We start from the raw sequence: 23,003 nt of genomic DNA, 5'->3' as shown, positions 1-23,003 counted from the left end.
TGTACTCTTAATTTATCTTCACCCAAGGCTTTAGTTTATGTTACAACATCTTCAGAATGGCAAGTCCCAAACTCAGTATCTTTAAGACCTTATACTACTGAACTCCAGTTCTGTAAGCCTGAACAACATGTTTGATAGGCAGTGATTGCAGTTGCAGTTCAGCATCAACTAGAGCAGTGGTTCTCAACCTTTTTAATGCCGCGACCCCAACCGGTCATAAGTCGAGGACTAAACCGGTCGTAAGTCGAGGACTAAACCGGTCGTAAGTCGAGGACTACCCAACCGGTCGTAAGTCGAGGACTTTCCCTGCCTGGGAGCGCCGCGCATGCGTGGTTCCGCCCCCTGCGCTGGCCGAGGCATAGCTGGCAAGCGGCAGAGACGGAGCAGGCCGACCACCAGCTGGCCCAGCCCAAGGGAGGTAAGGCACCCGCCAGAAAAGGGGGGAAAAATGGCGGACAAAAAAAATGGCAGACAGCCTTGCTTGGCGACCCCCATGAAATGGTCGATCGACCCCAAATGGGGTCCCGACCCACAGGTTGAGAACCACTGAACTAGAGAATCACAGGTCTCCACAGCTGTTAAAATGAACCAACATTTATTACAAAATCTTGCTCTTTTGTTAATTATAGCCTAGTTCCAAACCTGGCCCAGAAGAAGGGGATTGTGAGAAGGAGAGAGATGAGGCATTTATTTTGCTATCTGATGGTGCTGAAATGGAATACCATCCAGAAAGCAGAATAGAATAAAAACCATCTTTTACTGCATCTTGTGCCCTGTGCTAAGAATTTGGGATTCAATAATGTCTTGCAAATTCAAGGTCAAATTTATCTCCCATATACCCTTGTGAAGTCGTATAAGGTCTCCTACTCTAGCAGGGACTTGGACTAGGGGACTTTGAAGGTCCCTTCCAACCCTATGATTCTATAAGTTATGTGTATGTTTTATTCCATAGGTAAAATCATTTTTTATAATATAAGAAAGATTAAGTATATTGCATAACAGGAGGCATTAAGTAGTTAAAGGCTATCTGAATCTGATCTTATGACAGTTAGTGTACCAACATTTTATACCCTGAATTAGTAGACCATGATGCAGCAGAATTCAGATTGGATAAAATTCCTGTTGTATTTATGTAATTTTACATCACTTCTGTAATGATATAATTATGTAAATAGCATCAAATGACACATGCTATAATTTGCATAAGGAAATCATTATGCAAGTGATATTTGGTGCAAAAGATTTTTGATTCGTGTAATGACGTTGCTGTGAATGATACAATCTCTGTTTGAACAGATAATAGGATTAATAGACATCTTCTCCCCACCACTGATTTGTTAAATCAAGATTTATCTGTATCTGACACCCATAAGCCAATAAAGTATTAACTGAACTAGTATTAATTTTTCCTGCACATGGCCTTAATTTCATGAAAAACATTTTAGAGGACATTTTTTCCCATCTTTTTAGATTCAAATCTCTTATACTAGCATAAAATGAAAATTCTAGATTTTGGGATGAGAATTCAGTCAGTGGATTAAGTTCTTAAGCGATTAAGTGGTTTTATGGCATTTAACATGCAGATTTGCCTAGCAAAGATATTATGGGTTTTTTTTGTACAGTGAGGAAAAAATTATTTGATCCCCTGCTGATTTTGTACGTTTGCCCATTGACAAAGAAACAATCAGTCTATAATTGTAATGGTAGATTTATTTTAACAGTGAGAGACAGAATAACAACAAAAAAATCCAGAAAAATGCATTTCAAAAAAGTTTTAAGTTGCTTTGCATTTTAATGAGTGAAATAAGTATTTGACCACTTCACAAAACATGACTTGGTGGCAAAATCCTTGTTGGCAATCACAGAGTCAGACGTTTCTTGTAGTTGGCCACCAGGTTTGCACACATATCAGGAGGGATTTTGTCCCACCCCTCTTTGCAGATCCTCTCCAAGTCATTAAGGCTTCAAGGCTGACGTTTGGCAGCTCGAACCGTCAGCTCCCTCGACAGATTTTCTATGGGATTAAGGTCTGGAGACTGGCTAGGCCACTTCAGGACCTTAATGTGCTTCTTCTTGAGCCACTCCTTTGTTGCCTTGGCTTTGTGTTTGGTCATTGTCATGCTAGAATACCCATCCACGACCCATTTTCATGCCCTGGCTGAGGGAAGGAAGTTCTCACCCAAGATGTAACGGTACATGGCCCCGTCCATCGTCCCTTTGATGTGGTGAAGTTGTCCTGTCCACTTAGCAGAAAAACACCCCCAAAGCATAATGTTTCCACCTTCATGTTTGATGGTGGGGATGGTGTTCTTGGGGTCATAGGCAGCATTCCTCCTCCTGCAAACATGGCGAGTTGAGTTGATGCCAAAGAGCTCTATTTTAGTCTCATCTGACCACAACACTTTCACCCAGTTCTCCTCTGAATCATTCAGATGTTCACTGGCAAACTTCAGATGGCCTGTACATGTGCTTTCTTGAGCAGGGGGACCTTGCGGGCGCTGCAGGATTTCAGTCCTTCACAGCATAGTGTGTTATCAATTGTTTTCTTGGTGACTTTGTCCCAGATAAGATAAGATAGATAAGATAAGATGATAAGATAAGATAAGATAATCTTTATTGACATTTTTTACTGTGGGCACAACAGCACACATCAAAAATGAAATTTAGTTGCCCGCTCTCAACGTGAACACATACATGACACACACCTAAACATACTATATACAACATATGTATAGACTCACACCCCTACATATACATAACAAATAAATATTAAAAACTGTTCATCTTAAATATATAACCGAATGAGGAAGCTTGAGAGTTCACAAGGTTAATGCTGTATGGAATGAAACTATGGCTGAATCTGGATGTTCTGCTTCGGATACCATGAAGCCTCCTCCCAGAAGGTAACAAGGAAAACAGGTTGTGAAGAGGATTTTGGTCCCAGCTGCCTTGAGATCATTGACAAGATCATCCCGTAGTTCTGGGCTGATTCCTCATCATTCTCATGATCATTGAAACTCCATGAGGTGAGATCTTGCATGGAGCCCCAGACCAAGGGAGATTGACAGTTATTTTGTGTTTCTTCCATTTGCGAATAATCACACCAGCTGTTGTCACCTTCTCACCAAGCTGCTTGGTGATAGTCTTGTAGCCCACTCCAGCCTTCTGTAGGTCTACAATCTTGTCCCTGACATCTTTGGACAGCTCTTTGGTCTTGGCCATGGTGGAGAGTTTGGAATCTGATTAATTGATTGCTTCTGTGGACAGGTGTCTTTTATACAGGTAACAAGCTGAGATTAGGAGCACTCCCTTTAAGAGAGTGCTCCTAATCTCAGCTCACTACATGCATTCCCTTTCTAAGAGCATCTGTGTATACCTCAAGTTAATCCTTTTCCAAGAATTTTCCACATAGCCAAAGAAGAATTAAAAAGATTTTTATTTGTATCTTTGTATCATCAAGTATGCAAACAACATGCAAATTTGATAAATGAATTGGTTTACATACGTTAAAGTTAGCATCAAATAAACTATTTTAAAACTAACTCATAATAACTAACAACAAACCCAATCTCATTTGACAAGAAACAAAAACAAAAGTAGAATTCTTTGGTTGTATGTAAAAAGATAAAATGAGAATAGGAATGTAGGGCACAGAGATCATAAACCATGATATAGGAGACACAGATTTAAGTCCACTTTCAATTACTATGTGATTGGGGCCAACCTAAACCACACTGTTGTCAGAAATATGTGTGTGTGCGTGCGTGCATCTGTGTACCCTTATAAATAGCTTTATGTGCATAAATCTAACAGATCAAGCTGTTATCAAGCATTTTTACAATACTTTGTAAAGCATTATTAACCGCAAACTTTAGGAAGTTGCTTTGTCTCTAGCCACCAAATGGCTAAATGGTGTCGGGAGAAACCCTGAGTTTTGCTGATAGTAGCTCAGTTTTCTGAGTTTAGTCGTAACAATCAAAAAGCATAATAAAGATAGCAGGAGACAAAGTCAGTATTCAATCAAAATAAATCTTTAGGGATCAGAGGCCTTTGCTTCATGATCTGTGGCTGTGTAGATGACTAACAGACTCCAGTCGTCTAAAACTAGCAAGAGTTTAGGTGCAGTTGATTTAATCTGGCAGCTTTAATTAATGGGTTGATATTTTTAATCTAAAAGTTATGAATTGCATACAGATCTCTAGATACAAATAATTTGAAATTTTAAAAATATGAAGGATACCTAGAAGAAAGTGATAGGAGGTAAATGTTACTGAACGGTCTCAAATTATACCCTCTCAAGGGGCCCCTTGCAAAACTGACAGGCTTGTTGCCAAGAAGCATAGAAACAATTTTATTTTTAAAAAAAAAAAAATTAGAGACAAGCTTTATGTCTATCAGTGAAATTTATATTATCCCTTTGTGTGGATACCAGTAGTTACTCAGACAGCTGCTAGACAGCTGGAGGTTCTATTCCTGGCTGTAGCATAGTTGCTTTTTTTAAAAAAGCTAACTTGATAACCAAATAGTTGTTTAACTTTTGGAAACTTTTATTTCTGGGGTTACAGAGGCAGTATGTTATACTTGCCCTGTTCTCCTTTGTTTATCCTAGTACCACAAATGGAATGTTGGATGGAAATATTCTTCAGCTTATGTATACTGAAACATTGAAAAGATTCTTTTAAAATCCCACACAGTATCCAGTTTTATACGGGGAAATCAGTAACTTCCTTGTAAACTTAAATTAAAACTGTAATGTACTAGTTATTAACATTACAATTTAAAATGCAACAAAATGTGGGGTTTGCCCAAATTAGAAAATGTATGTTAAAAGTGTCCTATTTTGCTCATCTAGTTTAATATATTGATTTTTAAAAATCTCTTTTTACGACCTTGTAATCCCTTAATTCCGGGTGGAATCAGGGTGACTGAATGGAACGGAGCATTTATTGGCATGATGTTTTTCCTAATGTCATGTGGAGTTCACAGCAGATATTTTTTTCTTTGTGCCTAGGAGAGAAACATCTGCCACTACCTAGGATTGAACTCTCAAGCTTCAAGTGGGAGGTGAGCATCTTCATCACTAGGCCACCATACCACTCTAGTTTAATATATTGATGAGTTATCCTAATGATTATCCAAACTATATGAAGGAAAATCAAGTAAGTAGAATAGTAACCTTAATGCGTTACTGACTTTATCAGTGCTGTCAGTGAAGTTAGGTTCAAATCTTGTGGCACACGAACCTATTTAAATCGCTTAAGATTTGCAGATGATGTGTTTCTCTTCTCACAAGGCCCAGAAGAGTGACAAAGACACGCACAAGAGGTGCACAAAGCAGGAGAACTATTTGACTTAAAAATAAACCAGAAAAAGAGCCATCATCAAAAAAAGAAAAAAATTATATCTGGAGAAGAACTAGACATAGTAAACCACTACATATACCTTGGCCAGTGGATCTCAATGGAAAGTGATACAATAAGGGAAATTGAATGGCGTGTTAAATGTGGTTGGCAGGCATTCAGCAAGCTAAGCATAATTTTCAAGAACAACCTCCCTATGCCTGAAGAGAAAAGTTTTTGATTAGTGTGTGCTCCTTTGAACTCTAATCCGCCAAATTTCTCCCCCAGCTGTTCCATCGATGGGCTGTGGGCAGCAACTGGAAGCTTCCACTCAGTCGGCTCGTCCCCCTCAACCAATCGTCTCACCTTCCACTTGCTCCCTCGGATTATGTTGACTCCTGAGGGGGCCCTCAACTTTCACCGCTTTCCCCATGTTCACTGCCCAGGGGGTCTTCAGTCTCTGCTATGGGGCATCTCTCATTCGCTCCCCTAAGCTCACTGGCTGCAGGTTTGGCTTTTCGGCTCTCTGTTTTGGGACGCACGCCCACTGGTTGCGTTCCTCCCCTGGTCTGCAACACTGCTGGGGCTCGAGCTGAGGGTTCCCCTGGCTTCTTCTCCTCCAATTCCTCCTATATCATTGACATCTCAGGGTTATTGATGTCCTGGTGGGGTCCAGATATGCACTACTGTGAGAACTGACTTAATGTCAACTGTTCCAGTTGGCACATTCTAAAAAAGGAACTCCTCCTTCAAAGAGTTCACCAAGAGTAAAACTTTATTGAAAGGTCCATCTGGGTAGAACAAAGTCAGTTCTGAGGTTTTCCCACCAAAACAGATAAAAAACCCTTTTCTTCCCTGGGCCACCCATAGTTCATTGTCCACTAATTACATGCAGTTCCTTTATTTTGGGAAAACAGTTATGCGCCATTTGAATAGTTCTTGGAACTTGACCTTGGTCAGTAACTCTTCTCAGGCAGCAGAAGGTTCTTATGCCTTCCTTAGCCCTCTCCCCTTCCTAGGAATTTACCAACCCCTCTCCCATTTCTGTTTGGCAAACTATGAACCAAAATCAGGTGCAGGCAACTATGAAGTTTTTTACATGCCAACCCTCCTGAGGAATGATAACCCTAGAAAATAAACATAAAGGTGCACATAACATTAAACATTGTACTTTTCCAAGATTTTCCTTATTGGGGCCGACCTGGATGTTCGGCATGGAATCTGCTCACTGCATTGGCTAAAGGATAGCCCCTCCACAATACCAAATATTGCAGTTTCCCCCTATGGTACAGAAAATTGAGAATCTCCTTGATTTCATAGTGGTCCTCTCCTTTGACCATGATGGGAGGGGGAGGCACATCCATAGCAGGCCTTAATTCTGAGCTACGGAAAGGCTTTAACCATCTGCAGTGAAACACTGGGTGCACTCATCTTTTTGGCAGCTGCAGTTCTACAGTAATCAGATTTATGATCTGGGTAATCTGGAAGGGGCCTATGTAGTTGGGACCCAACTTTTTATCTGATTGTCTCAGGTTGAGGAACCTGGTAGACAGGTATACTTTATACCCCACTTTGAACTCCCCCTCTTCTATCTGTCTGACTCTTTTTCATCTCTCTAGCTTTCTGCAATGCTCTGTGCACTACCACCCACTTTTCCTTTAATGTTTCCATCCATTCAGCCAATGATGCCAAGGAGGGTTGTCCCTGTGGGATTTCTGGCATGGGTGGAAACTCTATTCCACTAGCTACCCGGAAAGGGGTAAATCCTGTTCTACTATAAACAGAGTTATTGTGTACTACTTCAGCAAAAGGCAGAAGCTCAGCCCAGTTGGACTATTGGTAATTAACATAACACCTCAAGTACTACTCCAAAACTGAGTTCGATTGTTCGTAAAGCTCCATTGGTACTAGGATGATAGGTGGAGCTAAGGTCCTATGAGGAGCCAATCAGTTTGAGGAATTCCTGCCAAAAGTTTGATGTGAACTGCACCCCTCAGTCCAAAATGATGCATTTTGGGACTCCATGCAGTCAATAGGTATGGTACACAAACATCTTTGCCAGAGATGCTACAAAGTGTGCCTGTTTGAAGAACAAGTCCAGATTACAGTGTTCCTCATGCTTTCTGTCAAGTCCACAATAAAGTCCATAGAGATCTCTTCCCAGGGCTTCATCAGATTGGTCACTGGCTGCAATAGATTGGGGGGCACACTCAGGACAGCTGACTATGTAAGCCTCTATGTCCTTTTACATCTTTGGCCACCAGAACTGCCTCTTCACTAAATGAAGAGTTTTTACTAACCCAAAATGTCCTGCTGCCTTTGTGTCTTGACTCCTCTGTAAAATCCAGATCCATTAACTGGCTGGGACATATAATTTCATTCCCTTCCATGCCAACCACTCCTTTAGGGACAGGTCATCTTTGTGCTGCTAGAACCATATATCTCTTGCCAGGCCATCTTTCAAGGGCTATGCTAAGTATTGGGCTGTTTGCTGTCGAGTGAGGGCCAGTGCTGCGTGCTGTCTGGATGGGATGATAGAAGTCACTACTGCCTCTCAGTCACTATTTTACTGCAGCATGCGAGAGAGGGCATCTGCAAGGAAGTTTTTCCCTTCTGGCAGATATTGTAGGGTGAAATTGAACCAGTTAAAGTATTGAGACTACCAGACCTGCTTAGAGGATAGTTTCCAGGGGGTCTTTAGCACTTCTAGGTTCTTATGATCCATCCAGATCTCGAACGGGATCTTACTACCTTCTAGGAACTGTCTCCATGTCATGAGAGCCCACCAGACCACGTAAGCTTCCTTTTCCCAGATAGCCAGCAGCTTTCAGTATCGGACAACTTGCAAGACATGTAGGCACAAGGTTGTAATTCTCCTTTGCCATTTTTTTGGAGTAGGACTGCCCCTATTGCTATATCGCTGGCATTGGCCTGTATTACAAACAGCTTCCCTGGGTCTAGGGGTCCTCAGCTTCCGGCGCCTTCCCCATGTTCGCTGCCCAGTGGGTCTTTGACCCCTGGTATAGGGCATCTCTCAGTTGCTTCCTTAAGCTTGCTGGCTGAGGCTTGGGTTTTTTGGCTGTCTGTTAGGGATGCACACCAACTGGTTGCGTACCTGCCCCAATCTGCAACACCACCAGGGCTCCTTGAGCTGAGGGTTCCCCGGCCTCTTCTCCTCCAATTCCTTCTCTATCGCCGACATCTCAGGGTTACTGACTTCCTGGTGGAGTACAGATAGACACTACTGTGAGAACTGACTTAATGTCAACTGTTCCAGTTGGCACATTCTAAAAAAGGAACTCCTCCTTCAAAGAGTTCACCAAGAGTAAAACTTTATTGAAAGGTCCATCTAGGTAGAGCAAAGTCAGTTCTGAGGTTTTCCCACCAAAACAGGTAAAAACCCCTTTTCTTCCCTGGGCCACCCATAGTTCATTGTCCACTAATTACATGCAGTTCCTTTATTTTGGGAAAACGGTTATGCGCCATTTGAATAGTTCTTGGTACTTGACCTTAGTGGGTAACTTTTCTCAGGCAGCAGAAGGCTTTCATACATTCCGTAGCCCTCCCCCTCCCTAGGAATTTACCAACTCCCCTCCCATTTCTGTTTGAGAAACTGTGAGCCGAAATCAGGTGCAGGCAATGATGAAGCCGAGTCAGTTTTGACAGTACCCTAGAAACAGCCCTAGAAACAGCCATCAAAAAGCCAAGAATCATGCCCTATGACACACCCAGGGACCAGACACAAAACCAGGCTGATCCCTTAGGCAAGTAAAACTTTTGACTCCATTTGATTGAAGTGAAAATGTACTTTTACTAAGAGATGCAGTAAAGTCAAGAGGAATCTAAAATTCCTGCACGCAAAGCAGAACTAAAACCCCTGGTTTACCCTAGCGCTCCCCCCAGAGTCCATCGTACACAACCAATCCAGCACCACCAAGATGTTATAGGAAACGGGGGTGTTTTGACTGGTGAAATTTCACACTCATGGCAAACAGCCTTGAAGTGTGCCAACACAAACTGGATTCCAAGAAGCTCTGTTCTTCCTCAACTGTCAATTTCCCCCCTTCCAATATACCATCATAAAGGTATTCTGTTACGGATCTTATCATTATCAATACAGGGCACTTCCGTTTGGCCTTTCATCCGCCCCGAGGGTATTCACAAAGATTCTATCGGTCCTGGCAGCTCACCTCAGACTGGAGTCCATACGGATCCAGTGTTATCTGGACGACATCCTCATACAATCCCTCCCTAGGGACAGGCGAGCTTTGGTATGTCCCAATCAAGTGGATTATCCATCCCTCATGCTGGAGAAGGGGCGTTGGTCTTACCTGAATGCCATTTCTCAGCATGATGATGGATAATCCACCCCCGCCCCTTTTTTCTTTCATGGGTTCATGGGCACGGTGATAGAGGTCTGGAGAACAACACGCCTGACTTTGTCTGTTGCTTCGCCTCCGTCGGAACTGGGCATGTGCGGCCAGGCAGGAGGCGTGGCTATCTCAGACTTAGTCTTATTGGGTACAAGGGACTTCCTATTTGTTGTCCACTCCCTTCCCCAATTGATGACAGAATACTGGCAGGGTGCCAAGCCAAAGCTGATGGATCCAACACCAGGTCTGATCTCAGAGTGATGTCCCAAAGGGCAAGCACCATGGCAGAACATGCTTTCTGGGCCCCATCAGTCAATAGGTGATGGGACCCGGAGCATGCCCCTCCTGGTTAGGAGAAATCAAGATATTTGTAGAGTCCTGTGGTCCCAAGCCATAAAATACTTTAAAGGTAACCTTTTCCAGGTAGTCCTTGAGTTATGAATGGAATGGAACCTGCCCATTTCCATTTGTAACTCGAGGATTCATAGGAGTGAATCGTGTACACTCCGGCCTTTTGCCCACACATTTGCTAATGGAATGCGCAGGTCGTTAAGTAAACATGAGGTATCTCAGGGTGGGGAAGGCCATGGGGGAGCCTAGTGATGGAACAGGCCACCTGCTTCAGATCACCCAAGGCCACTCCCAACACTGAAATACCTCATTCTCCTTCCCCCAGGGTCCTCACAATTTCTTCCCCCCTATCCTCCCACGCCAGGTCACTTACCTTGTGAAGATCTGTCTCCTCCAGCCTCTCTCTCTCTTTGCCTGCTCCCGGCAAGCAGGGAGAGCAGAGGGAGAGCAGGATGAACGTGTCCTGCTTGACTTCTCTGACTCACCGGGCTACTTGTCACTTCTGGGATGCCGCTTTAAAGAGCTCCATAGGGCTTGAAGAGGCCTTTGCCAATGAGAATGGAAGCCCGAAGGGAGGTGCGCTCCCTTCTGGGACTCCATTTTTGTTGGCAAAGTGCTTGAGGAGGCCTTTGCCAATGAGAACGGAGCTCCAGAGGAACACGCCCACCTCTCCAGGCCTCCATTCTCATCAGCACAGCCCTCCTCAAGCACTTTGCCAACAAAAATGGAGGCCCAGAGAGGCACGCATGTCCCTCCAGGCCTCCATTCTCATCAGCAAAGGCATTATGCAAGTACTTTGCTGACAAAAACGGAGCCCTAGGGAGGCAGACATGTCCATCTCAGCCTCCGTTCTCCTCAGCAAATACGTCCTCAAGCTCTTTGCCAATGAAAACAGCCCCAGAGAGGCGGGCGCATCCCTCTCGGCCACTGTTCTCATTGACAAAGGCATCCTCAAGCACTTTGCCAAAGAAAACGGAGCCCATAGAGGTGGGCGTGTCCCTCCTGGCCTCTGCTCTTGTCAGCAAAGCATCCTCAAGCACTTTGCCAATGAAAACAGAGCCCTGGAGAGGCGGGCACATCCCTCTGGGCCTCCGTTCTTGTCAGCAAAGGTATCCTCAAGCACTTTACTGACAAAAACGGAGCCCCAGAGAGGCAGGTGTACCTCTCCGGGCCTCCATTCTTGTCGGCAAAGGCCTTGAGGAAAGGCCTCTGCTGCCATAAACGGAGGCCCAGAGGGAAGCATGTGTCCCTCTGGGTCTCCATTCTTGTCAGCAAAGGCGTCCTCTAGCTCTTTGCCGATGAAAACAGTCCCAGAGAGGCGGGCATGTCCCTCCGGGCCTCCATTCTCGGCAGCAAAGCCTTGAGGGATGTGCACATACCTGCCAGCCTCTGTTCTCGGCAGCAAAGTCTTTTTGCAAAGATAGCAAAAGGCTTTGCAAACAGAGGGAAGGCTTCAATGTTTCAGGCCTTCCCTCCATTTGCAAAGCCTTTTGCCAAAGATCTTGTCCAGGTGTCCGTTTACAGAGAATAGAGTACCGGGAGATCACGCAAAATCAGTAACATGAGATCTCGCACTACTGATCTCATGTGATCTTGCGATACTTTAGGCCTTTATTCTCTGCGAACGCACCAAAGGCCTGAAGCACCAAAACAGGCCAAGAAACCAAAGGCTCTCTAGATCTTTGCAAGGTGAGTATCCACAGCCCTGGTGCCTATGGAAACCCGGCAGTGAGGGGGAATAGGCAGGGCAAATTTTGCAGTGCCTCTGCGGTCATTCGTAAGGATGAACGACTGCCTTGGTGCTGCAACAATCGTAATTTTGGGATTTGTTCGTAAACACTAGAGCGCGCTCACGGCGTAACTTTGAACATTCGCTAAATGAACGTTCGTAACTCAGGGATTACTTGTATTGCACTGGAAGGCATCAGTGTATCTTGAATTGCAGTGGAAGGACACTAAACCAGTATAACTCATGCAACAGTGGTGTCACATGTGCTATAGTAATTAACTCAGTGCTATTAACTGCCAGGTATATCTTTTGCTCTAGCATGTAAACACAACATTCAAGATCATTTCATACTTTAAAAATGTTTTTGCTAGGTTTGAGATTTTCAGGGTTAAGAAAGATTGTTCCCATGCACTGATATGATTGTATTGCTATTGTTATATCTATTGTTTATAAAAATAGCATATCACATTTTCTATTATTTATTTTGTACAAATGATCTCCCACAAGTTTCCTGTATAATTACTGCCTGTGGAAATTTAATAATAATTTATTTTTTAAAAGTTAATGATATGAATTAATTACTTCAAACAATGGTAATAACATAACTTGAAACAATTGTTTATATTTTCAGATTTTATACAGCTTAATTTTCCTTTAGGAAAGAAAATGGTTAACCCATCTTTTCCCAGCTAAAACCCTAACTATTGTTTTTGCTAGAAAGAGAAGAACAAAAAACCACATGTTCACATTCTAATTTGCAGGATTATTTTTATGTGCAATAGTATTTGTGCAAGAAATATGTGCAAATATAGTAGAAAGTGGAAAGATGCAGATACAATAATAATGTAAAGTAATTAGATAATAAAGAATAAACTTTAAAAAAGTATAAAAGCTATGATTATTATGCGAGGATGTTAAGAATTTAGGACTTTCGTGGATTACACAGACTATGCATTTTTACTCCTTCATTGGTTAGACAGTGAACTTGGCTTGACATAAAAAAATGTCTAACCATCCAAAAATATGTTATAAACATCATATTGAGGGATGAGAGCCAGTTTGATGTAGTAGTAAAGGCACCAGGCCAGAAACTAGGAGATTGTGAGTTCTAGCCTTTCTTGAGAGATTATGCACCAGAGACAAATCACACTTGGCCAATAAAGAATATTCCATTCCATTCCCCCAACCTGCTGGGTGACCCTGGGTCAATCACTCTATCTCAGACCTGGGAAGGAGGCAATGGCAAACCTCTTACAAAAATATTGTCAAACAAACCACAGGGAATTGTCAATATAGTCACCAGGAGTCAAAGACTGTTTTGAAGGCTAAATAAATAGGGACATTAACATTTGTTTTCTCTTTTAGGTATTAGCATGAAAATCTAGAAGAACAGTAGCCAAGAGATTTTTCCCTTTCTAGTACAATCCTAGAGAACCAGTGTCATGCTTTTTGGATTCCTTCAGGGGAAGCCTTGCAAATTGGTGACAGGGCTAATGATAAACATTGCAAATTAGAAAAGGAATAGAATAGAATAGAGCTGGAAGGGACCTTGGAGGTCTTCTACTCCAGGAACGAGTCCTAAAACTATGATACTTGATTGCACTGTTTATCTATTTTCCATGAATGTAGTATAACTTGTTTTGTAAGCTGCACAGAATATCTCTTTTTCCACTATAAAATATATTGCAGATGTTCTGAAGCAGTGGTGGCGAACCTATGGCACGGGTGCCAGAGGCAGCACTCAGAGCCCTCTCTGTGGGCACGCGCGCTGTTGCCCCTGTCCTAGGCCTTCAGCTGGGTTTTATAAAACCTGTTCGCTTTAGGCCTCCGCCGCAGTGTGCAAAAAAAAAAAAAAAGGTTCAATCAGTCAATTTCAACTTCTCGCGGGGAAAAAAAAGATCTTGCAAAGTTGGAATTGATTGATTGAACTTTTTAGTCCCACCCTGTCTGCCATTACCACCACAGCCACGCCCACCCAATGGGCCATGCCCACTCAGTTGGCCATACCCAGCCAATGGGCCATACCCACCCGGCACCCGATGATGCATAAGTGGGTTTTGGGTTGCGGTTTGGGCACTCGGTCTCTAAAAGGTTCGCCATCGCTGTTCTGAAGGATAATATGGCAAGATGCTTAATTCTGAATGCAAGTGTTATCTGTGTAGATAAAAGAACGTCTGCTAGCATAAGAGAACTTTCTGGCCCATACATCTACTCTTTTCTCCTACAGAGTTCTGAATAATGTTTGCAATATCTTCTCTGGAGATTACACTAATTTCCTGAAGCAAACCCAGATGAATTGGAATAGATAGACTTGAACAATCCAAGTAATAAACAGTTAGATAATACCTAATGTACTGAATTGGTTGTATTGACAGAACTACACAAGTTTTTCTAGACTGAGATTGCACTTGATTTGGGAGATTTGGACTCCAAAACATTGGGGGGGGGGAACAAATACATGCAACCCCAATACATTATTTAAATGTGAGGAGGGTCCATTCACTTTACATGTCATTTTGCAGGTATTTTTATTTTATATGCTGTAGTTAGGCAGATGGGAAACATAAGATACACCCTAGGAGTTAATTTATCAATTAATAATATTGATAATCATAGCTTGCAAGCAATCAGAGTTAACATTTTAAAAAATCCTGTCATAACCTGAATGAAAAATATACGTGAAAATAATGCAACAGGCAGGTTAAAATGTTAAACTGAACCTGCATACAAAATAGCTTTCTGAATCGTCATTCATGAAATGGCGTTCTTTGGAAAGCAGTCCCAAAGCCAGATCTGGTTCTCTAAAATGTTCTAGTCTCAGCCTAAATGAATTTTTTTTCTGGGGCTGTTCCAACAATCTGATTTCCTTGAAGATGTTACTAACCAGTAGATTTGAATGGGAGAACAGGGTGTGGACTGAACCTAAATCATTCAAGGCCTTAATTATCAGCAACAATTGAAATTGGAATGAAACAACTAGGAAGCCATGCAGCTGTTGAAACAAGGTTGAATTTCCTGTATGCAGCCAGGCTGAGCCAGAAATTTTAATTTTCTAAAGGTGTTCAAAAGGCCTCTATAAAGGACATTATAGCAGGCTACATGTGTTACAGAAGGCATACATTACTTTTGCCATATTAGTAGGCAGATTTACCCTGCCTTGCTGCATTGCACAAAAGTGAGCATATTCATAGCTAAGTTCTAAACAAGTAGATTCAAGAACTCCCAAATTCTACATCTTCATTTTCAATAATATCTCATCTAGGTGACACCTTGATTCCAGGTCAGTGCTGTTGGGTAATTGTACTGAATTAGTCAGGATTCAGTTTTATGTTGCTGTTCACATTCAAACTACCGTCATTTTCTAGCAACAGTTTAAATCCAGAACAGTCTCCTTGATGGGATGGAAAGTAGAGATTGGGGGGGTAGCATTCATTGTTTGAAGTGCTTAATTTTGAAATCCTGAATCACTTTTCCCACTCCATGTGGCTTGTGTGTTAAGTGTGTTAAAGATGCATGTTAAAACACAGGACTTTTCCCGTGGTAGCGTCTAACTTTGGAACTTTCTAGTAAGGCTCGATGGATCTTGTATGTGTGTGGTTCTTTTTGGGAGAGTTGAAGACTTTTACATGTTCCTGGAACTTTTAGAGGCTTTAGCGTTGTGTATTCACTTAACTATCCATAACATATTTTGAAAGTGTGCTGCTCCTTTAAGGAAAACAGTTGTTTTTATTCCAATTTTAAGGATAAAAATTCAATTTTAAAAGAATGTTCTCCTTGAAGATAATAATCTTTCTTTTTACTGCTGGAAACAATAAGTAAGAACTTATGACTTTAGTACAGTATGACTTTAGGCTCACACAGCTGTTTTTTAAAGAGGCCAGCACATGTGACCATTTCTTTTAAAGATGTGCTTTTGGCAAAATTCCAGAAACCAGTAAAACAGTGGTGTTTTGTAAGGGACTTATATATAAGGATTTAAGACATTAATTTTTTAATATATTTTAAAGTTATGCCAGAAACATGTTAAAGATTTTTTTCAAAATATGTATTTCATTTATTATGATTATCGATGTTGCATATTCAGTATAATTATTATCATCTAAATACCAACCCTTTAAAATTAGCATTCAAAGTGGGTTCATAGATTCAGTAAACAAATTATTCGCTTTTTCAAAACTGGTAATAAATTTAATGCAACCTATTTCTGTGAGAGTGTAAGTCTAAATATTTGAATGTATTAATCATAAAGTGAAGTTTTTCAAGCAATAACTTTCTCAATGCATCTGTCTGAATCGCAATCATGTCTATACAGGTGTCAGCTGTGTAATTTAGTAGCCGATTGTAAACCATATCAGCAGCTGTATCACAAAATTAACTTAATTTGGGCAGAATTTTTTTTAAGGTCATCTGTCTTCATTACCAGTGATTTGACTGAATTTATGTTGTCCTGTTTGTATTATTTTACTACCACAGCTAGAAAACAGTTTAGCTCAGGGGTGTCAAACTTGCAATATCATGTGACGTGTTGCAACGTACCACAACTTTTTTGCCATTGCCGGCAATGGGGTGGGCGCGGTTTCGCTATAATACATCTGGCCCGTGGGCCAGCAGTTTGACACCCCTGGTTCAGCTCTATTGGTTTCATCTTTATGGAACATTAAAAATTTAATGTCTCTCTACATATCAATTCTTTTTTCAATTTAAGAATTGCTGTTGTAATGGTTTGTTTACCACTTTTTTAGCATTGCAGCAAAATGTATTTTTTAAATCTTCTGTTATGTTCATCATCTCAATATTTTTTTTATTTCTACTATAATTTCTTAACACTGTTATGCCTTAAACTACTTATTGCATTTATAGTGCTCAGGGGCAGGCGATGATATTTAGAACAAAAACAGATAAAAGTCAACATAATTATTGCATCATTACATGTGTATTTATCCAGTCATCAATTAGCTCAAGGTTGTGAATGTTTTACACTCTTCCCTTTATTTGTATCTCACCAGATTCAGTCAATATTATCCCCACAAAAATCTTCTGATATTGGTCCAAAGTCAGTCAATGGCAAAGCGGGGGCTATATCTAAGTATACTAAATATATGTTACATTTCCTGTAAAATTAGACACACTCTGACTTTTGAACAATGAATTTGCCACAATTGTAACATTCTTACTCTGGTTTGTTGTCTACGTTCAACATGTATTATTTTGAATTCTGGTCTACAATTGTAATAAGCACTATTTTATCTCTCATCCCCCCCCCATTTATATATACAAGTAGTACTCAAGTTACGAATGTAATGAAGCCTGCCTATTCCATTCGTCACTCAAGAATTTGTAGGACTGAATCTCGTACCTTGAATGAGATCACTCCCTGCTTTCGCCCACACATTCACTAATCAAATGTACAGTTCATTAAGTGCACATGAGGTATCTCAGGGTGGAGAAGGCCATGGGGGGCCTAGTGATGGAACAGACCCCAAGGCGTCCCCGACCCATTAAGATACCTCATGCTTCCCCCTCCCTTCCTACTGTGCTGGACTCACTTACCTCACTTACCTCTTCTCTGCCGTTGTTTCTTTGCCTTTGAGGTAGAGGAGAGTCAATGGAAGCTCCTGGGCACAAAAAGTGTTTGCTGTGCCTGTTTCCTGCTCCTCGCCCCCAACTCCTTTCCGCCACCACTAGAACAATTTTTGCCTGGACGGAGAACTGATGGAGACTGGAAGCTTCGTCTGCAAATGAGGTGCTTGGAAATGGAGCAATTTGCTTCATTTCCAAGTGCTCCATTTGCATGCAGATGAAGCTTCCAGTCTCCATCAGGTCTCCATCTGGGCAAAATGTTTTCCGGTGGTGGCAGAAAGGAGTTGGGGAGGAGGAGCAGGAGACAGGCACCGCAAACACTTTTCGTGCCGAGAATGAAATTTTCTGGGGTCCGTGATCTTGTGAGAGTTCAGGCATCCATTCTCTGCAAAAGATGATGGGTGCCTGAACTCACATGATATTACGGCACTCAGGAGCTTCCATTAACTCTCCCTCAAAGGCAAAGAAACCGCGGCAGAGAGGAGATAGATCTTTGCAAGGTAAGTGAGTCCAGCATGGCAGGAAGGGAGGGAGAAGCAATTGTGAGGAGTGGGGGGGGGAATAGGGTGAATGTTGCAGAGCCTCTGCAGTTGTTCGTAAGGGCAAACAACTGCCATGGTACTGCAACATTCGTAATTTCAGGACTTGCTCATAAACACTAGGGTCGCTTATCATGTAACTTCGAACGAGCGCTAAGTGAACACTTGCAACTCGGGGATTATCTGTAATTACCGCTGTTTTATATAACACTATGTATTGATCATCATAGGCCAAAAAGGGTTCACAGATATTGGAGAATGGGCAGGATGGTACAATACAAGGCTGTCTTTTAAATCCAAATGATTTGTGACTTAAGTCCTATGAATTGTGGCCAGAAAAGAGCTGATGATCAATGCCATTTTTGTAAGATAGGTGCAGTGTTCCCTTTTATGTAACAGTATACTTTAGTTCATAGTGGACTGCTTAGGGGTTTAAAATACAAACAAGAATTCTTGTTTTAAAGGTATACACATCTTTAGACAACATACCTAAGTTGTTCATTCCTGGCATCATTTGGGATTCCCATAATTTTTTTTCAAAAAATCATAAAATGTGTTCTTTTTTACATAGGGAAACAGAAACAGCTGGAGGCAGAACACCAAGAGATATATGTGGAAGCTGACCATGACTTTCACTTGTCCACAAGCCGGTCAGTGCAGCCCCCAGCTGAGAAGCCCGGCAAGAGAAGAATGGCTGAAATGAGAAAGCTCTATGGCAAAGGTGCCAACAAAATACAAGCAATGGAGACCATCATGCAACTCAACTTTGATAGGAATTGTGATACAAAACAGCCCAAGTACTGGCCAATTATTTCTCTGAAACTCTGAGCTATGCGCCTTTTTCCCTTTTTGGAGATTCAGAGCTGTATATCCTGATGTTCAACCAAGCAGTATAATTAAAGGAATGATCAACAGTCAGCAAAAGATCTTTTTAATTTTCCTTTCCCTTTTCCAGTACAACTTTGAATTTGTCTGCCAATTTCCAGAGTCTATTCCAATTCAATAGGAAAAGCTGAATCGGTCATTTGTACAGGGGATACGGAAAATTCTCTTTTAAATGGTATTTCAGTTAATTTAATGTTGGCATGTGTTAGCCTTGCAGGAAATGAAGTAACATTTATTTTTGTTCAGTTGGGCTAGGGAAAAAGACTAAAAACTATCAAAATTCAAAGCATTTTTAAAAAATGTTTTTAGTACTACACTAGTTTTGCTGTAGGATTTTAAATGCAGCTATTTTTTGCAACCATTTATTTTCTTGGAGGCACCTGTATTAGTTAGACAAAATATCTTAAATTACTGTAATTTGGCTTTTTGAGTTTCTCTTCCAAAATGAAAAGTTTGGCTGTAGAGTTTCAAGTCAGAAGCAAGCATTGTCTGCTTTCACAGAACTAACAGAATAAAAAAAAAACACCAGTCAGATTAAAATACACATTTTTGTTTATTTCAAAGTTGCATTTAACTAATCAGGAAGAAAAATAAACTAGACATGGGCATGGGGTTGGGGTTGGGGTGGGGAAGGAAAGGGGCTATATGTGGGTGCATGTGATTTTCATGAATATAGTGGAACAAAGTTTTAATTCTAATCAAGCCACATGCATTTCCCCTCCACATGGCTACTGACTTTTCTCTCTTGTCTTAGCTATAGAAATTAAAAAATCCATTTTAAAAAAGGTGGTTCAAAGCTAACATTCCTGTTAACTGAGAAAGAGGCAGTCATACATAAATTTACTGACTGATATTTCTGTCTCATGTGAATATACATGTTAGAAGTCCTATGGTTTTCAGACATTTCCTTTGAATATTCCTTTCCCTGAAGCAGTACCTCCATAGACATACTGTGCTAGATCTGATTAATTGAAATAAGATATTTGCATCCTTGCCATTCAAGTGCTCCTAATTGGTACAACATCTCCATTCAAAGATCTTCCTTAAAATGTATATTTATGCCTTTTCAAAATTAGCAGTTATGTCAATAAGAAGCTTATATTTTATCTTAGCCATTTCTGCATTCAGAATAGAAGTTCTGTACATACTGCATTTTGAGAACATGTGCCATGATCTCTTTTTCAAGTTTTAAGTTTTGCTTATGAAAAAAAAAATCAGTTTTATTCAAGGTTTAGTTGCACAGATGGCCTTTGCTGTTCATGTGTATTTCTCTCTCTCCAAGTATTTCTATCTATACTTAAGATTGTACTAAATTGACAAGATACATTGCTCAACTATTTAAACTATTTTGAAAAGATGCTGTTGTTTCGTGGGTATTTGCAGGTAAAAGATAACAGTTTTTTTAATAAGGACTTGAAGCTTAGAAAAGACAGTTTGTGGGACCACCTCTACTCAGTGATATCTGCCCATTCCATTTACTCCCATTACAGTAGATATGTAATCAGGAAGGCCTCCTCTCTGCAGTGATTGCTCTCAATGGGCCTTCCGAAAGGCAGTAAAAAGTTGGCTTTTTACTTGGATCTTGGGACCAGCATGACTGGAATCCCCATCTGGAATGTGAGCTTCTGGTTACACTTAAACATCTTGGTTCTTAATTGAAATAGTTTAACTTATTTTGTTTATATACCACTTGGAGTCACCATGTTTGAGTTAATCAGCTATAATGGATTATTTTAATAAACCAATAAAGATTTCCTATACAATTGTTTGGATGAATTATTATAGAGCAATTTGCACAATAAAATGTATGTTTGGAAGTACCATTGGAATAATTGCTATTATAAGGTTCTTAGAAAGTCTTGTTCTGTTATTTGGAAAAAAATTCAAAATGGTGTCTACTTTAAAACAATAAAAGCCACTTTCCTTTTTTTGTTCACTGAGGACTGCTGTCAAATCTATTGAATATTTTCAGAAAGTATGCTCTTTAACAGTATAGAATGATTTATTGTAGCTCATTTTTTAAACAGAAGTCTGTTAAATAATCTTTCTTGAAAGGGCTGCAGTTAAAGTATGTTTGTATTAAAAATTATTTTTAAATCCACAGTTTATTTGAAAAAAATCAGAGTTTGAAAGCCAAACTAAGCATCTTTTCAGAAAATGTTATTAGAATACTTATCTTTTGTGAGTTACTTTATTACATCTTTCACTTCTATGCATCTGATGAAGAGACTAATTATCAAATTCTTTTAATTTTGAAAGGTAAAGAAAATTGCAATTCTATGTCTCTTCAATCAGAAATTAATAATTAAGAATTTAGCTTGTGAGTATAGATGCACTCCAACTCATTCTTAACACCCATTGCAAAAATATTTGGGGAGAAGGTAAGAGAGAAGTACAAGTCTATTGAAAATCAACTTAAAACCAGTTAAGACCAATTTGTTGTTTACCTTATGGTTTTAACCTATTTGGGAAATATAAATTAGGGGCTTGGTTTCAGATATAGTAAGTTGGCATATTTTATTTAGTTCTACTTGTTTGCATGGAGCAGAGTACTGTATATTCAACACTGTCTATTCATTTAATCAACAAAGTTTGAGTTAAGATGGTGAGTAAACATGGTTGTAAGTTTTTTCACACTCAACTTCAGCTCAAGCCTTCTCCACAGTTCAGCATGATACAAAAAACAAGACAATATAATTTGCTAGTGGATACTATAAAATTGGCACATTTCTCAGTCAATTTAACATACTGTAACTGCATTTGTCAATTGCTTTCCTATTTTATAGGCATAAGAATGTTAAGGTATCGGGACCACTCTCTTATGAGATGGTCCTGGAAGATGGGCGAGTCATTCGCCGGCACATTGACCAGCTGCGTCGGAGGCTAACGAACCAGTTACTGGCTCAGGCCTCTCCAAGGGCCGCACGCAAGGGTCGTGTGACAGCGGCCCAACAGAGGAGCTTGCACGCTCCAGCAGAACTCTTACTCGAGGAGACAGGGAAAAGGCCATAGGAGAGCTTCCCCCGGACAGAAAGACCGTATCCGCTGAACAGGACTGGCAAACTGCACTGAGGGACAGCCCTGCAGACTTTGCTGCACGATTGGACTTTGGTTTGGGCCCACTGGGACTGGCCAGCCAAAGGGACCCGAGTCAACCTGACTTCACTGGACTTCAGAGTCCTGGTCTACCCAGCTGGGCAGGTGAGTGGGTAGACCGGGAGACCCCTGCAACTCCTAGACATTCAGAATGGTCAAGAAGGCCACCTAAATATCTGCAGGATTATGTCCAGCAATTGAGAGTTTGAGCCATCTAGGTGGAAGGGGTGTAATGTATTGGACACAACTGTTTAAATCACTTGCTTAATGTCTGACCTACATTGCTGTATTGTTTAACAGTTGCTATTACTGAAAGCCAGACTGGCTGTCTCCAAGCGGATAATGAGGTTTGGGGCAGGAAACTGTTACTTTAAACCTATTGGTTGCCACCTAGAGGCTAACTGTATAAATAGCTGTGCAGCAGCCTTTAGGGCTGCTTCTGTTCTGCGTTAATACACTTGTTTGCTGTTTCAACTCTCTGCCTTGCTCAATGCCTAAAGAACTAAAGATATAACAATCTTCATTTTAGATGTCAAAAGGGTTTTGCGGCTCCCAGTGTTTTCTTTTTGGTGGGAAACGGGTCCAAGTGGCTCTTTCAGTGTTTAAGGTTGCTGACCCCTGGTCTAGTTATACTTTTTAGATACACTTTTCACTCTAGCAGGCAAGCCGGAAGTAATATGCAGGGAATAAGTTTTTGCTATCTATTCTGATGTCAATCAAGTCTTAAGGCTACAGCTTCTTGCCACCAGCTCTTACTTTTTGCATACCAGGCACATCTATTGTATCTATACTTTGCCTATCATTAAATAAGCAAACAGCAATGACTGCAGTTCTTCTTCTGCCTTCTCCCCAGTTTTCTTTTCCCAAGGAAACTCCAAAATGTCTGTCTACAGCAGGGGTCTTCAAACTTGGTCCTTTTATGACTTGTGGACTTCAACTCCCAATTGTGACTTTAAAATGTGTACTGAGTGATTCTGTGGGACTAATAAACCATGGCTTCCCATAATTAAACCATGGCTTTCAGAATGTATGAATAGAGTCTCAAAGCAGATTCAATATGCATATTGTGTGCTTAACTATGGAGAAGCCGCCATTGAATGGGTTCATGCAA

General features: G+C 40.9%; 1 protein-coding gene across 1 annotated transcript in view; it reads left to right on the top strand.

The window, feature by feature from the left end:
• GEMIN8 (gem nuclear organelle associated protein 8) overlaps window positions 1-19,263 on the top strand; it is a 112,886-nt gene extending 93,623 nt beyond the window's left edge. The window contains exon 3 of the mRNA XM_015831915.1: window positions 18,483-19,263. Within this exon, the coding sequence (XP_015687401.1) occupies window positions 18,483-18,739 (257 nt within the window). The 3' untranslated portion in view covers window positions 18,740-19,263. The remainder of the gene's footprint in view (window positions 1-18,482) is intronic.
• The last annotated feature ends 3,740 nt before the right edge of the window (window positions 19,264-23,003 follow it).

This window comes from Protobothrops mucrosquamatus, unplaced genomic scaffold (assembly GCF_001527695.2).
Source record: "Protobothrops mucrosquamatus isolate PMUCROS unplaced genomic scaffold, P.Mucros_1.0 scaffold_288, whole genome shotgun sequence".
Taxonomy (NCBI): Eukaryota; Metazoa; Chordata; class Lepidosauria; order Squamata; family Viperidae; genus Protobothrops; species Protobothrops mucrosquamatus.
The sequence above is the reverse complement of the archived record's forward strand: the minus strand, read 5'-3'. Positions and strand labels throughout refer to the sequence as shown.